This window comes from Zonotrichia leucophrys, chromosome 9 (assembly GCF_028769735.1).
Source record: "Zonotrichia leucophrys gambelii isolate GWCS_2022_RI chromosome 9, RI_Zleu_2.0, whole genome shotgun sequence".
Taxonomy (NCBI): domain Eukaryota; kingdom Metazoa; phylum Chordata; class Aves; order Passeriformes; family Passerellidae; genus Zonotrichia; species Zonotrichia leucophrys.
Window position 1 is genome coordinate 2799966 of NC_088179.1, and position 17873 is coordinate 2817838.

Genomic DNA, 17873 nt, shown 5'->3' on the forward strand with positions numbered 1-17873 from the left:
TCTAAGCAGCCAAATTTCTTGTTTGGATTTGAAAGAAGTCAAAATAATTTATTTTTTTTTACCCCAAATGTCTATCCTTGACCATTAGAAATTACTCACTAAACTATTCACCACAGAGAATTCAGAATTCAAGGACAGGAAATGTGCAGTAATGATAACGCTACACAAGTCCAGCCCTAGGTTACAGAGGAAAGCAAATGAAATGCAATAATGGAAGAACTGCAGAGAATGAAGAACTCTGTGAATCAAAACCAAATCAGTAATTCTCTGATTATTTATTGCAGCTCCCATTCCTATTAAATGGTACAGCAGAGTGGAGGTGGCTGGGTGCCAGGTGTTACAGTACTTGACTCCAGGAATATTTCTCCCTTTGTTATTAAAACTCTGAGAGTTTCTCACTCCCCTTGCCCAAGAAAGGGATGAACACCCAGTCCTCTCTGGGACAAAGGTGCACTGGTGTTCTCTTGCAACATAGGAAATAATCATAATTCCCTATGAAGTGTCAGAATAAGGTGGTTTTATTTAGCCACCAGTGAGCCTACCCAGAAATCAGACTGCTTTATTTGGCCACCTATTCATGGCAGGCAGTGTGTTCAGCTCTTTCCTCTTGGGCTTCTTTTGTCCTGTGAGCAAAAAGAATGAGGTTTGATACCCCAGAGAGCCTCACCTACCTCATCTGCCTCAAACAGCCCACTGCATATTCCCTGACATACTGGTCAGGGTAGTTGAAATCCAGCAGCTCCAAAGCCTCCCTGGGCAGCAGCTTGGGCCAGATCTGCAGGAGGGCCTGGAGCTGTTCAAAAAAAAGGTGACAGGTAAGGACACAGGTGGGTCTCACTGCTCATAAAGGCACTCACGTGAACAGAAGATGGTGACCAGCTGACATGGGATGGGGGGTATAAAAAGGAGAGAAATAATTTGGGGTAACTGAGCTCACTTTTGATTATGTTTCTTACTCTTTCAAATGATGCAGATTATTTTTAGTCTGGAAAACCCATTTCTTCACACGTAGACACAACGCACAGTAAACGAAAATTAGGCAACAGCTGATATGTGTGGTTTAACAACAGACACACAAAACCTCTTATTTTTATTGAAAGTGCTCTCATAAATATATAACCATTTTGCTAACAGTGAAAGTTTTTTTACTAAGGATTTAATAAAAGGGTTTTTTGTGAGACAGCTTTCTTTAGCAAAAATATTTGATGACCTCAACTGATGGAGCCTTTCTGAACATTCACTATGAATATTAATGAGCTTAAATTGGAAAAAAATTAGTCAGGTTGGGTATTAAAACAAATAAAGAATCTCTAGACTGATGCAATAATGTGCTGGGAAAAAAATTACAGAATACAGTGATGCATAACTTTGGACTACCAAAGAGAACAACATTTAGATGCCTCACAAAATAATCGGATTTTATTGCATTGTTATGAAGCTCACAGCTACCTGCTGAGAGCAATATGTATTGAGTTGTATCACTGAAACAGTGCACTATAGATACAAATAAACACTTTAATGCACATTAATATAAATGCATATTAGTATAAATTCAGTGTATCAACAGCACAAGATGTTTCTTTCTGTAGGAACAAGTCATGATAATAACACCATTCCCTACAAATTAGATAATAGAGGTTATTTTGTATTTCAATAGCAACTCATAAAAGCTGAATAATTAAGAAGATCTTGTTTTTCTCCTGATTTCATAATGACTTAGAGCAGTGAAAAACATTTATTTCTACTCTGTCAGCCATCAACTTCTGCTTCCAGTTCCAGTAGGAAAAACATGAGTTCACATTCTCAGCCCACATTTAACAGGCATGTTCATAACACCATTTATACACCTTGGGGGCAGATTCTGAACTGAGTCATCATTTTTGTGACATTCAGAAGGCAAGAAATGGGCATGAATCACATCACAAAGCCAGGGCTGTGCTGAAACTCCACAAGTGGAGGAAAGGATTAGCTAAGCCATGGGCAAATACATGTGTCATGTATGGACACATGATGTAAAGTAAAACTAAAGCTGTTTTAAACATAGATGTCACATTCCCACAGAAAAATACACTCAAAAATACACCCAAAAATCTACTGACCCAGCAAGGATCAGTGATGCCAGTCCTGACTGCAGCCAGCAACATTTCCACAGCAGGAGCTGGCACTGAAACTGTGCAGGCAATATAACCCTGAGCACATATTTAATACACAAGGCAGACACTGAAAATGCAAACAGCAGCTCTGCTTGTCAGTCACAGACTCCAAAACAAAACTATCAGGATTTCTACGCAATCTACTGTAAATCAGGTGCAAAACCAGTAAAAATATAGAGCTGTTTTGTTAATACTGAATGATTGAAATAGAGAAACTGAAATAGACTGAAAAGATGAGCTCACGTGGCCCCACATGCCTCATACATCAGGCAGTGAAAGTCATGGTCCACAGCATGAACATTTACTGGGAAGAAGATCTGAAAATACAGAGCTCCTCCCTTTGCTGAAATCATTGCACAGGTGGTTACAATGAGAATGAACAATGCATGTTTCAGAGAAAACTTGAATTTGGCCTTGGTGTATCAATATTTTCTTCTGTAAAGAAATAACCACAATTTCTTCCCTAAGAAGACTGTATGAGACAATACAATTAAGCACAGGCCAGTATTTTTATTCCAATTATTTTCAGTATTTCAGTTGGCCTTTATCTACTTCTCATTAATGATGGTGTCACTTCACTGAAAGCAAGTGGATTAAAAAATTTTTTTTTTTGTTTTAATTCTGCTTTGAGAATAAATACTGCATGAGAATTCTCATAACAAGTTTTGCCACTGCTACTCTGCTGAGCAGGGAGGTTATGGCAGCAGTAAGAGCAATTCCTACAGTGCAACCACTCTGCTAAAATCCTGCAAATCCAACAAGGGTTTGGTAAATAATGGTAAATAATTCAGGAAAGCTGCTTGAATCCACTGAACATAACTTCAGGGAGCACTGAACTAACAGATTAAAGATAGTCTGCAATCAAATACAAGAGAGCCCACTTCTAAAAGAGCCTTACTATTTTTAAGCTGCATTAAATAAAAACAGGAATATAGTTATTAATTCCATTTGCTTACAAACACCTGATGTTTGATTGCTTTTTCTTATAAACAGCTGATGTTTGATTGCTTCTTTGAGTTTTGTTGTTTTGTTGTATTGTGTTAGGGGTTTCTTGAACTTCTTTCTTGAACTGTCAAGACTTACTGAAATACATCTAAAAACGGGCATTAAAACAACTTTTGGTACAACAGTGTGCACATTGTAGCAGACAACTACAGCTGGTATTTCATTTTAAGGGGAAGTAAATTATAAATCTTGAACATTTTGGAATTCCTAAAATGAATGAGGCTGTCTTGCCTTACCTGAAAAGGTAAATCATTAGGAGTACTGACATGTCTTTGTACTACAGAAATATTCAGCATGTTTAAGGTAAGATCTCATTTTTCAGAGACTCTCCACGCTGCCAAAACCAATATTTTGATATAAACTGTGCTATTGTCTATAGATAAGCAAACATAAATACTACATTCCTTCCAGAAAGTACACAGTAACAAGACAACAACATATTTTCAGCCATCTGTTTAAATAAAAAGTTTTATGCAAATATAATATTTAATGTTTCCAAGTGTAAAGGACTTTGGGCTGTCAGCTAATATCCATACTCCAAGTAAGTTTTCCAAATTGCCACCAAGGGCCATATTTTAAAGCCCCAGAACTCAGAATGCCTTTTCCTTCACATATTTTAAGGTGTAAACAAATGCCTGATTGTATTTCTACAGTTTTGATTTCCAGATAACTTTGAATAATGAACAATAAATTCAGAAGTAATGGAACTACTAAGGAAAGGGATTCTTGCACAAGAAAGAACACAAGTGAGCAAGGAATATGTGGGTGCCCCATTTTGTTAGTGTAGTGTTCATGGCACAGACAAGGAGCTGGGATGAAATTCCATTTATTTTCAGAAGTTCACTAAACTTACACATCTAGCTGGGAGGAAGGATGTAGCAGAAAAGGAACTCCCAGTTGGAGCACACTGAGAGCCTGACTGGATAATCACAAAAATCATAAAATGGATAGACAGAAGATGGATTTCCATGGAGTGGCTGCCTTTTCTTCCAAGAACACATAGCTTGTAACAGGTGATGGTCAGAATACTAAGGGGCAATAGAGTTTTCTACCATCAGTCATAATCCTTTACAGGAAATGCTTTTTAGCTCTAAGTTTATAAAAATCAAAAAAGGTAGTTGAAAATTTTTAAAATGAGACTTGGGGAAAGACATGAACATTATCTCAGTGTAGTGGTCTGCAAGAAGGTGAGCTTCATTTACATCTGAATTCTGTCAGGAAGACCAGAACAACATCAGTGCTTGGTAACTTGCGCTAGACTTCATAGTCTGGCTCAAACTTCACTGTACACAATCTGACTAAAACCTTTCAATTCCAATCCAGAAACCTGTTGTTTTATTATTTTTAAAACCAGTCTATCAAGCAGGGATGGCCTTACTATGAGCTCATATAATTTTTCCTGTATTAAAGTTCAACCTGTTCTCCAAAAGTGCCCCAAGAGTTGGATTCTACTTGAGTAAATACAGCAAAAGGCAGCAACACCAACTTCTTTACAGTGTAGTGAAATAACCTTGCACATCTGTGCAGCAAACAACTGAACTAATTTTACTAAAAATGCACCTTGTATCACAGCACCAGCCTCATGTCCTTAAAAGTTATTTTAAAGAGACTATTTGGTCAAAGAGACAGGATGGAAATGATGTGTTTTGTAGCACTGGTGGGTCTCATATCTGTCTGCCTTGGTGAGTTTTAATTACCCAGTCTGAGATCTGGATTTTATAGTATTTGAGCAGATTAACAATTTTCACAAGAAGTTTTATTTCAGATCTTGATTTACAAAGTGGTTTTCTTTAGAATAGCCTTATAAAAAACATTCTTGCTGTGAGGGTGATCAAGCACTAGACGTTTTCGCCCAGAGCCTGTGGAGTCTCCAGTGGTGGAGGTACTCCCAGCTCACAGGCTGACCATGCTGGAGCATGGGGCTGCACTGGATGAGTCTGGGAAATTCTTGCTTTTAGCATCAAATTTGAGCATCAGCCTGTGTAAATGTGTTTTTCTTGTCATTCAGAAGACCCCTGAAATGCATTTTGGCTTTGGTTTATGGAGCTTTTTTTGAGAGAATAAGTTCTTTACGTGTCCAGGCTGCAGAAGTTAGACAATGAGTTCCAGCTTGCACAATAGCACCATTTCAAACTGGCTACACTTGGGAAAGAAATCCTATTTTCTGATGATTTAATTGAAGCTTTTTTCCCCACCAACATTGTCTTTTCCCTTACCTGAGCAACATCTTCAAGTTTGTTCCACTTTAAAGAGAGCAGCAGTTTTGGCAACGATTGTGGGAAATTTTCACGACAGTCATATCGCAAAGTCCAAATGAGATCCATTTCATTTTCACAAAGCTGAGATAAAGGATCTCTTTCCATTATATCTTTTAGCACAACATAAAACTTCTTACCACCTCGACCCTAGGAAATGAGACATATATAATGTGATAAATCCAGTAAGAGGCTGGTATGGTACCTCAAATATCAGCAACCCTACAGCAGAAAGAACATCAGATAAAAACTCATGAAACACAGGGAAATCACCACTGTGCCTTTCTCTCAGATTCCTTACTGTAGACGCTGTAAGTAACAGATTCCAAATGCAGTGTACAGAACTTTCTGAAAAAATAACTCAACTTTAGAGTTAAGGACGCTAGATGGCAATATTTCTGTTTTCCAACTCCAACATGGAGCACTCTCGTTTAGCATGCATATACTTTCTTCTTCTATTTTTTAAATGAGTAAATTTAGATAAATATTAAAATTTCTTCTCATTAACAATAAAAAAATACTTTTGCAACAATCAAGAGAAAACACATTTGCCAAGTAGACATACATTTATTACGGTCTTCTAGTCCTAAACTGTTTTTCAGCTCTAATGTAAATCTTAGCTGTCTTCCAAATCCAGAGTATGTAAAGCTTTTTGACAAAATATAGCCAATTCCAAAATATACTGGGAAAAGCAGATATATATCTGAATTTTAAAGCAGTTTATCAAAGTGAATTATATAAGAAAACAGAACCAGTAGAATTGCTATTTGAGTGGTTGACATTTATTTCTAGATTGATGCAGAAGATAAGTACCAAATAGACCCAGAAAATTAATTTTAAAATAGTCTTTAGATGATGCTCACCGCCATTGCAGCATTGTCACTGTTTCTTGCAATCTCAGCTGCCTTTTCAAGTATCTGCAAGAAGTTGGTTTTAAATACATTAGATTTAACCCCAAATGTGACCACATTGCTAGAATAAGCATTACAGAAACGAAGCAGATAAGGAAATATTGCTATCTGTTAGGCAGTTTTGTATATCCAGTGGTATAACATGGACTTGTGTGCAGTGTCCCCTTTCTCACCTGCAGGACCAGAGAGATCAGGAACAGCAGTGCTTAGGATGACCTCCATTATTTCCTTTTTCATCACTCCTGGGCTAAATTAAACAGCCTTCCTGATGACATCTTGCTTTCTGTTTCTGCATTTCCTCCTCATTTTTCATCACAGAAAATCAATTCCTCAACTCTAACTTACCCTTTGCTTTCTCCCCTCTACTTGTGCAGTTTCCAAGGGCACAGTTTCCATGCCCATGGATCCATGCTTCCAGCCCTCAACCCCAGTAAGAACCCACAAGCCCAATCCTTTCACCATGCTCTCAGACTGCCCATAAAATCTCAGTCAGTGTGTCCATGTATTTCTCTGCATCTTGGATCTCCTCTCCTTTTTTTTTTCCTTTTGAACATTTGTCTTGGTTTTTGAAGTTCAGGCAATAACCCATAATGGAGAATTAAGTCTAGAAGTAAATGCAGTTCTTCAAAGTGCATTCTGCACATTACTGCAACCAAGCCAGGTGTTACAATGCTGAGCTGGCCAGGTATGTCTGTCTACAGCTGCCAGATGCTGCTGCTTCGAGGAACAAATAATGAAATAAAATCTCAATAAAGAAAAAAGTCTAAGGAACTCCAGCATCTCATTTCCCTGAGAGCTCTGCCTCTCCTGTCACCCAGGAATACAACAGCACCCCAGCTGGTCTGGGAGTCACAGGCCCATCAAGACTTGTGCTGCCTTTCCTCAGACGACACAAGAAACAACAAAAGACTGCAATAATCAGAGCATAAATACCCAGCAGCTAAAATCCCTAGAAAGGCATCCTAACTTGTTTTATTTCTTTTCTCTGTATGAAACTCTCATTAATATCATGTATTACATCTGCTACTTGGCTACAAAGCTTATTTACATACTGTGTGTGAAAACATGCATAAACAAAACCACAGTGTCCTAATTCTACGTTTGATTCTCTCCTCCCCCTGCTTTGCAGAGTTCCTCTGTGTGCAAATAAATTTTCAAAGTCTTTGCAAGTCCGGCTTTGCTCTGTGAACCCGAGCCCCATGATGTGCCTGCAGCACTGGCCATGGCCCAGCCCCACACATGGCTCTTGTCTCAGGCAAGTTTCTTATCCCTGCTCCAGGCTCTTTTGCTCCCTCAGCCCCCAAAAAGCTCCTCACTGTGCAAGCAGGTTGATGGGATGATTGAAAAGATTCATCTATTTTTGCACATTATGTTTCTCAAAACACAAATCTGGCATCTCGTTCTTTGTTTTCTTGGCAGAAACCAGCAACAACACTGGGAAAATGAGAAGCAGCCATAGAACAAGCAAGTCTCAGCTGGAGCATTGTAAGAGAGAGATCCTCAGCTGATGTAATTCCAGCAGCTGCAACATCACTCCTCATTCAACAGAACCTTCACCAAGAGGATCTTTAGGAGATTGAGTTGAATGAAGCTGAAAGTCACAAGGGATGAAGACCATTAGACCCCACCTTAATGTCACTACACTCTGCCTCACCCAGTAAAATATTGGCTGCACTCAGTTCCTGAGAACTTGGTATTGCAGGGACAATGAAAAGAAACACCAGAGCCAGAACAAATACGTGATTACTAAAGAGACACACTTTTACTTAGTCTGTCTAATATGTACATTAATTTTTTTCTTTAAAAATTAAATACTCATAAGTGTAATGAGTAAAAAACTTAAAGCAATACCAAAACTGGATAAAATATGTCCACTATGAACAGCCATAAATAAACAGCAATTGGTCAGTACTGGTTTAGCTCTTACTGCATTTCCAATGCTGTTCGAAAAAAAGAAAAAGTACTGTGATGACAAGGAAGGGGAAACACTATTAACCCCAACTGAAACAAAAGAAATGCTATCTTGTTATTTGATTTCATTTTTATGAACCTTAAATGCCAAATCTGCCTTTGAGCAAGTTGATAAAACTTGGTCATTTCAGTCTTTTTGTTCACACCTCCTGAAGGTGCAAAATTCTCCAAAAAGAAAAAGAAGCAATTTCTCTAGGTTGTAACTGACTTTCCCCAAACCAAAATTCAGACTAATGTGTACAGGAGTTAAGCCTGACTTTATAATGTATAATTAGCAGTCTGTTTTATGACTTATTTCATTACTTGTTTTCAGGACTTAGCCTTTTTTGCTAGCTTCTAAACGATTTTCCATCTATCCTTCACACTACAGAAATAACCATGTGTATTCCAAATATACACTTCCTTTCTAGACAGATTCTTATCTTCATCTGTAGAAAACTGCAGGGCCACTTCAGTGGATTTATTCCAGGAGCAGACCTTCAGAAATCCCTTTGCACACAGTGTTAAGAGTCCATTTATCCTTTAAAGGACTTGAGCTCACAGGGCAGTGTCCCAAAGAGTGCCTAACACACATTTGTACCAAGAGAGAACAGATCTTTATAGATCACAGGCAAGAACAGTTTGAAGGTTTCCAGAATAGCTGATAAATTTAGCTTTTTGTAAAACCATTCATACAGGAAACTGATTTGCTTTTGACCTTCAAAAGACCATGTACAGACCACTTTTAAAAGTGTACATCTTCAAAATAGACCCTGAAGTCAAGCACTGCCACTCATGCAGTGCAAGTTGAACAAACTGCAGTACAGTGACTAAAAGGCAGGAAAAGGGGAATTCACTGGAAAAGGCAGTGTTGAAAAGAAAGAAAAAACTATTATTTCCACATAAGCATTTGTGACTGCTCTTTAGGTCATCCCTTACCTTATCAAAGGGAGGGTAATTAATGGGCTGCTTTGAATATTCCTGAAATCTAATGTGCAAAGCTGTTGCATTTTCAGTGTAAGGGTTGGTCTGGACGGTTCCCATGGGATTCAACATTTCTTCAAGTTCATCTGAAACACAGAGAAAACAGGCCAGCATGCAGTAAGAAATCACTTTGTTATAAGATGGACAAAGCATGTTCTGCTACACAGCACTTTCAGTGCAATGCTCTGTATTTCCAACATAAACCACCTCCTGCATTCCCAAATGTTGGATTATCACCCCATGAGAAACTGATTTCCTTAAGGAAATATAATAGTCCAGGGAAGCTGAGCTATCCTTACACTGAAACAAATCCCAGTGAGATCTGCAGCTTCTGCAAAGCAGGACACACACTGTGGATCAAATGGATGAAACTTTTAGAACACTACTTCTTGCTCTTTCTCTTTCCTGCTAAACAACACTTTCAGGAAAGAGATGAAAATGTTGTATGTATATCCACATAAAAATTACAAGAATAAAGAGATTACTACAAGAGATCTGAACGTGCATACAAGTAAATATTCTGTTCTTGCACCCACTCTTTCCCACAGCCAAAGTCCAAATCTGAAAAGCTGAGATTTACCAGGAAATGATGACCAGCTGTGCAGTACCAGTTCTCCATTCCTCAAGTGTCCTTTATAATCAAACACCATGGTATTCACCCAGGCTACAGGATAATGCTGCCAAAGGAAAGAATTGTTATATGGAAATGAAGATGCCAGCAAATGTTACTATACAGAAAACACTGCAAATACATAAAATTGAGAGGATGACTTGGAGTTTTTTTCAAATGGTAATACTTTAAAAAAAGAAATTAATCACTGAGAAGTCTCAAAAGTTTTCATACCAAGATGTGCAATTCTTAATACATACACTGCTTTTAATATCTTTGCATTTTGCATTCTTGGGCACAAATGAGGACAAGGAAAGATTTCTGGATGCTCATTTTGATATAATGAAGAGATCACTCAAGAAAAACAAATTAAATAATTACCACTTTTCCTGCTTTCCTAATGGTTTGGTATTTGGAAGGATTCATTGCCTTGGTGGACTTTTTAGTTTTCATCTTATCCATGACAGCATAAACAGCAAAGCAGAGCCTTGCCATCCTTGGCAGATCACAGACATTGATTTCAAACTCCAGCACTTCATTCCAAACGTGGTCACTTCTCCCAGATATTTCTGTGCTCACAATTGTTTTACAAAGGAGCTCTGTGCCGTGGAAAAGACCAGCCCTAACATGAACCTGCCATAAAGAAATGAGAGATTTTAAGATTGTCACAAAACCTACAGAATTCTGAATAGAATAATATACAGAACATACATACATATTAATTCCATCAAACAAACAACTAAGCACAGTGAAGAAGTTAAGACTGATTTTCTGAATACAAATTAAAATCTCCAGGCAGAACCAATTTGTGCTTCTAAATGAGAAATGTTTGGGATTTTTTTCAGCTTAAGAAAAAACTCACTTTTTATTTAAATTATTTCTAAAAATATAGAGGGAACACTGCTGACCCCAACGTCAGGAATCACCTGTAATAATAATAACAATGCACAAGATTTCCAGAGTTTGTTTTGTCTTTACTACCCAGGAACCAACAAAACCAGGTAGCTTGAACAATTAAAATAAGGATCAGGAAAGGAGAAGGACAACTAGACAAAGAACCTGGAGTTACTGGCACTGAAATTAAACTCATTACATGTCAATGCTAAGATGTTTTTCTGTTTCATTTCTACATTTCTGTTCCATAACATATATACACAGAAATCTGCAGAGTGAAATGTGCCAACTTCTTTCAGGTGGCCTTCCAAAATATCAGTGAGAGAGAGAGACAGAGAGAGAAAACCCCACAAATGTAATCTTTTGGCTCAACACCAAAAAGAAATCCTCAATGTTAAATATGTCAAAGTGATCTGATGTTTCAGGTTCCCTCTGCTCCTGAATCAACCCTCCCCACATTCCCTTTAAGCCATCATATTATTGCTGAGCACTGCAAGGCAAAGAGAGAGATATTAAATTTGACAGTGGCTTTGGGTAAAAAAATAATTCACCTCTTTAATTCTATGACTTCTGATCCTGTTAATTGAAGGGTTTGAACCCCAATTTTTTTCTTTTCATTCCGACATGCCCCTTTTTTAAAGAAATGCTGTGTACTGATGGGCTGGCCAAAGACCAAGAGAAAAGAAAAGCAATTTTCAATGTCATGTATTTGGAAAATGGGGTGTTGGACTGCTGGGTGAGGTCACTTGTGCCCTAGGTGGATGTCCCCAACCCAGCTCACGCTGGGGCAGTGCTACCCAGCTGACAAATGTTTTGTTGCCCACTACAAACACTGCATTCGTGAACCTTGGTGGTGGGTTCAGCAGAAATGGATGAATATTGGCTTATCCACAGCACAGTGGGGCTAAAGGAACAATGGCAGTGAATTAAACAGCCTTAGAATCAGGACTGGAAAACAAATACAAAATTGTCACTATTGAGAGTGTAACACTGTAGGCAAACAAGGCAGGGAAGCATGCACAGGTTTGCAGGGTCACTGCATTTATTCCTGTCCTAGGTTATCCACAGGAATTTAATTTTTCAAGACTGAAAAGCATTCAAAATACTAAATAACATTTAGATGGTGCCCACAGGTGCCAGTGTGAAAGAACTGCCCGCTTTTCCTGTTTCTTCTCAAGCTTAGAAAACAATTTGTTTTCCCCCTAAAAGCATACTGAAATTAACCAAAAGTTACTTTTCTAAGCATGAAAAACCCACCCTAGAAACTCCTGACAGGTATGTTCCTTCCAGAATCCACCAGCTCTTTTATCTTTCCTTTTAAAAACTTAAGGGTCTACAGGAGGGTTAAGAAGATATTGGGACTACCTAAATAATGGTTTAGACAAAAAAGAGGAAAACATCACGTTTTGTAGCCATCAACTTTCACAATCACAGTGTCTCAGGTATCAAAATGTAACTATGGCTCATTTATCTATAATGTAGAACTTCTTTTTGGTGTTGACCAAAATGTAGGATTGTTAATTTACAAGGAGGTTGTAACAACAGTTTTGAAAGAAAAAAATGCACCAAGTACCCTGAATATAACATGAGAACAGAAAATATCAATGGTTAACTAGATATCTTCCTTGTCTACAGGATTGGCTACACAATTCACTGATTTCTGAACAAAACAAAGGAGTTTAATGTTGTTTTACCTCACAGACAAGTGTTTTGTAAGGCATTAAAGTAGCTGAGCAATAAATTCCCATGTGTTAACAACTTGTGGTCTGTATAGCAGTCAGTAGCCCAGTCATGTATATTTTTACAGGAAATGATACTCCAGCTTTCTTTCTTTGTGCTCCTCATGTGTAGAAAATAAAAGACAGATTGTATAGAAGCCTACAGCCCAAGTTTAGACATACAGAATATACTCAGGACTACTAAAATACCATGTTGCACTTTAAAACATTTAATATTTAATTGACTTGGGCAAGGTGTTTATGACAATCTATTTAAAATGAACTCATTTCACACCACTACCAGCACTTTAGGGAAACCTTTTTTTAAAAAAAATCAAATACCAAGGAACACTTATGTCATACTGCCACAATGATTGCAATGTTCCAATGCACATATCCAGCTTCAGACAATAAAGAAATATTTTAGCAATAAAGCCAGATTTTGACCAATGCTACCAATGCAATTGGGAATAATTAAAAATGCTGAAATCTGTATGATTTTGAGCTCACTTAGCCTTAAAATCAATAAACAACAAACAGAATGTCTTCTGACACCAGACACAGTTACTTACTTTGGCATTTTCTTCTGTGTTTAGTTTATTGCCCTTTAATAGAATAATCTTGAAAGGGTTGGAAATATCCCACACACTCTGAGGAGAGAAACAAAGATACAAGTTCACTCTTCACCACTGTAACATTGAGACCTATTTTGTAAGCCAAGCATTTTAAGCAAAAATATCAAATACAAAGGAAAAAAAAGTGCAGTTAAAAATATAAATCTGAAATCTTCAAAGATAAATTGGTCATCATAGCTACAAGAGGAGATGAAGTAAAAACTCAGCTAGAAGAGAGTTTTCTAGGGGTGAGAACATATATCATGTACTACACCCTGACAATTCAAAATTTATTGTTCATTCTGAATAACTGCAGAGTGTGTAACAGAGCAAAGACCTGTCCACATTTCTGTTTCTGAGGTAAACCTGCCAAGCAAGGGGAGGCTCTGAGTTGACCCAGGTGACCTCCACAGGAGCACAGCAGCCACAGCACAAACCCCAGGCTCTGTGATTTATGTGCCACGAGTCGCTGCTCCCTTTGGCTATCAGACACTCTCCCCAGCAACTCACAGTTGTTGCTCTTTTTTTTGGTGGCAGAGGAAGAGGAAGGCTGGAGGATTTTCGGTTGATGGCAGCTTCTATGGCAATCATCTCCTGCTCACACATCTTCTTGATGGTGCAGCACTCCACCAGGGTCAGCTGGGGAAGGGTCCTGCTCATCACACAGTTGCGGATATACTGAAAGCCCAGGGAAAGCAGCTGTTAGAGCCAGCAGAGTATTCCTACAGCAACTTCCAAACCACAGGAACAAAGAATTTATTCCAGAGCTACAAAGGGAATGGTGCTCATGTGTTTTACCACTGCAGACATGAGGAGGGGGATATTGATGCTCAGTAATGGGATAGGAGGGATGGGAGGAAGCACCTTTGGCCAAGGCAGCAGGGAATTGTTCCATCAAGTTCCAAAAACTCTGTGTACCTGGAACTGAATTAATGGGTGATCACCAAAGACATATTCCAGCCTTCCACTGACTTGCAGCACATAATCAGCAGGATCAACTTCCTCATCCTCTTTTCCATGGATAGTCAAACGTTTTCGGATTGCCAGCTCGTTCAGCTTGATGGGATTCATGTTAGGAGACACCTGGAAACTAAATACATCCTAACAAAACACAAGCAGGGATAATGAAGGTCAAACTTGTCTTAGGCAGACAAACAAGGCTAAAATTGTAGCACACATAATAAACCAGGTAGAAATAATAACTGTCAAATCCAGACTAATTTAACAGTTAGTTAGTTTAGGGCAATCAAAATCACAAACACCCTAAAAGCTGTAAGGTGTTAATTCCTAAAGTTTTATATTATCAGAAGTACTTTTAAAAACATAGGCCTTTATTTGATTCAGCAGTGAATTAAAGACTGCTAGAGCAATGTATTTATCTAGAAGGCTGTATTTTGGAATGCTGAATGAGGGAGAATAAGTCATGATGCATTTCAAAGTATTTAGCAGTACTAGAGATGTTAACTTTTCATCTTTCTGGCCACTAGCAAGTTATCCTCTTTCTGAGTACCACTGAACTCAGAAGAAAAAGCTTCAAGTAAGAAAGCAGAAGAAACTGTGAATGTAATTTATGTAGAGAACCACCACCACACTGGGAGGAGAGCAGAAAAGAGGAGTAGTGGCCAATACCTGTAGCATTCTGAACACAGTATGGAAAGACTGCATTTTTTTAAGAAAGTTTTTAATTAAAACCCTTAGAGGCTATCAACCTATTTCCAAAGTATCTCTAATTTTAATGTGTTCTAAAAAGATAAAGGTAAGAAGGTACTCCCTTTTGTAAATTAAAAAGGAGGTTTAAATTAATTTCAAGTTCCTAAATTACAAAATCTTCTGTGAAATCTTTCATCTCCCTTCATCTACCACATTATGCTTTACACAGGTTTATTTGCAGAGGTTGACTCGGGAGGTACTGGGGTTTTGTTGTTTTATTTTTTCAAGTTTTTTTATTATTTTATTTACATGCCTAATTCTGAAGATGTGAGCACCTAAACCCAGTTATTGACAAATGTGTTGTCAGTGTTGTCTGCTTAGATTCTTTTGACTTGTGCTTTATTTATATAGACTGGTAAGGAGCCAAGCTGCCCAATGGAACAAGCAAACCCTGCAGAGTCACAGCAAATTAATTCTGTGTTTTCTCAGTTTCTGCCTGGTTCACAACAGCCTCCCCCTTTCAGAAAGCTGCCCCAATGTGAAGGCTTTCTCCTCCTGCCATAACTGCTGGTGGCAGACAGGGAATAACACTTTTTCTTGACAGGAAGCTGGTGCTCTCTGACAGCTGCCTTGCTCCCCAGATGATCTTAACAGAGATGTCACAGAGATGGGGAGCAGTCTCTCCTGCTCCAGAGACAGCCATGAAGCCCTTACAGCTCACCCACACCTTCCAGACAAAAACTGCTTCAATATTGCCTTCTCTCAATCTTACAGCTGCAAGAATTGACAGAACAGTCCCCACACCTTCCTCTCTTACTCTCCTGGGATGACTCCAGTGCTCAGTGCAAGCAGCAAAGTCTGGAAGTTTACTGCTCTAAAAAGCAGCTCAGATTTGAACTGTTAATAGCTCTGAAGGTCAGAGCTGGCAGCAGAAGCATTTGAAACATTTGAAATGTCAGCAGCCTAAGCTATTATAGTGGCAGGCAAATACATTCTGCACCAGCAAGAACTTTTGCACTGCTTTTGTCCTGTCAGCATAGGCATATAGATGCAGTATTTAATCAAGGGCTGAAGATAATCTCACTCCTGGACAACACAAATTCTCTCTTAAGCTGAAGAGGACTGGAAAATGTTTTGTCATAAAACACCTATGCATCCAACATCAGCTGGGTTTACTGGTGACCAAATTTAGCTTTTGTCTCTACATTCAGTGTCTCCAGAGGCAGATGTGTGTACCACTTTAAACCTTTAAAGTTTAAAAGGTTAGTGCTAGAAATAAATCAGCTTTGTAACTAAAATAATCTGAATCATTAGAAAATCAGCCTCTGGCACTTGGGTCAAAATGGACACCAAATCTAGCCTGATGCATTTACACACTTGTAAGATTTTTAAGTTTTCCAGTGCTGATTATTCATGGTTATCCAAAGGAACAGAGTGCAAAAAGGGGTAATGGGAATACTGGATTCAAGCACAGTCAGAGCAACTGCAACATCATAAAAACTCATGCTCAAACATTTCATGTTTTCCTGGTAGAAACTAAAGGCGGTTTTATTTTAAAAATAAACTATAGTTTTGCTAGCCTTAATGAAAAGCTAAGTCTCAGTGTTTTGATTTTCTACATGCATTTCTAGTAAAGGAAATACTGATTCTTCTTTTTAAATTTTTTTAATTATTTCTCAATCTAATTAGCAGATCAACCTCAAAGATGTTCAGGGAGTCACACACAGAGACAAGTGTCTTGAATATGGTGCTACCAATCACCAGCAATCTGATGAACTGAGCTTAAAACTGGATGTAAGTGAAGCAACACAGGAACAGTTGGCAAACCAAGTCCTGACAACTTCAAACTGTGTTTTACATTTAAACAAATGTGAAGTAATACAGAAGATACAATTGTACATTTTGCCTCTAGAAGTTGAACTGCAATTAGAAGTTCAATTCTCAACCGTGGGCTCACATCCTCACTTTCTTTCAAGAGTCAAGGATCCTGCTGAAAGACTTTGCAAACACCACAATGTAAGTGCTCTATTTCATTTATATCCTTGAGCAATCCATGCTAATTCACACCTGGACCAAGAACAGCTCATGAAACATGAACAACCATTCCTACCTGGCAGTTATCAAAATGAACAGCCACCACAAGGTTTCCACTGTAGAGCTTATCTTGGAAGCTCTCTGGGATCACAGGCTCCTGCTCTGGTGGGTAAGTGTGCTTCAACCAGTCCATCCAGGAGAGACCCACAAGGGACTGAATCTTCTCCTCACTGATTCTCCTCATTTTAGCTCGGAAGTCATTCACTTCAGGATCTTGTAAGGCATCAAACTCATGGAGACCTGAAAGAATTCAAGGAAGCAAAAGGATACACAGCTGTAAAAACACTGCCCATCCCATTAAAACTGTTACTATCTTTAAGTTAGGGTGGCACAGGTGGTTTCCTTCAGACATCCCATCCAAAATAAATGCTCAAAGCTGAGCTGGGTTCTACATTGTCCTGTACATCAGTGTTCTTCAAAGTTACTTGCACAACTGGCATGAGTGTTTATTTTAAACAAGAACCAATGTATCTCCTAGGTACTATGAAGTAAAAAATCCAACCTTACCCTGAATTCAAGGTAGTTTGAAAGTTTTAAGTCTCTCCTCACAAGAGCAAATTTTAAAAAGCACAGTAAATGCATCATAAGGACCACAGAGCAGAAGTGCTTTCAAGTTATAGGATTTTTTTAACTGCCCAGAAAGATGATATCATCCTTTAAAATTTTGTTTAAAAGTCAAAGAAGAAAATCCTCTACTCAAGTCAAAATGACATGACTGAAATTTCTACCAATCCAAGACCAGCAAAGTTCCTTTTCCAAAACATGTAAAGAACAAACACACAGGGCAAGTCCTGCCTGACCACTTGGTGGCCTTCTGTGATTAAGTGACATCAGAGGACAGACAAGGCTGTGGATGTGGACTTCTGCAAGGCCTTGGAAATGGGCCCCATAATGGCCTCGTCTCTAAACTGGAAAGAGATGTATTGGATGGGAGACTGCTCAGTAGGTGTGAAATTGGTCAGGTGGGCACATCCAGAGGGCCACAGTCAGGAGCTCAGAGTCCCAATGGACAGGAGTGACAAGCAGTGTCCTTCA

General features: G+C 38.5%; 1 protein-coding gene across 8 annotated transcripts in view; it reads right to left on the reverse strand.

The window, feature by feature from the left end:
• Positions 1–17873, reverse strand: part of PIK3CB (phosphatidylinositol-4,5-bisphosphate 3-kinase catalytic subunit beta) — a 97254-nt gene that overhangs the window by 16127 nt on the left and 63254 nt on the right. For all 8 annotated transcript variants that reach the window (XM_064721079.1, XM_064721080.1, XM_064721076.1 and 5 more), the window contains 10 exons: positions 16855–17078; positions 14013–14195; positions 13605–13772; positions 13053–13130; positions 10250–10501; positions 9839–9935; positions 9214–9344; positions 6277–6330; positions 5375–5563; positions 672–793 (listed from right to left, as the gene is read on the reverse strand). In XM_064721079.1, the coding sequence (XP_064577149.1) occupies positions 672–793; positions 5375–5563; positions 6277–6330; positions 9214–9344; positions 9839–9935; positions 10250–10501; positions 13053–13130; positions 13605–13772; positions 14013–14195; positions 16855–17078 (1498 nt within the window). The remainder of the gene's footprint in view (positions 1–671; positions 794–5374; positions 5564–6276; positions 6331–9213; positions 9345–9838; positions 9936–10249; positions 10502–13052; positions 13131–13604; positions 13773–14012; positions 14196–16854; positions 17079–17873) is intronic.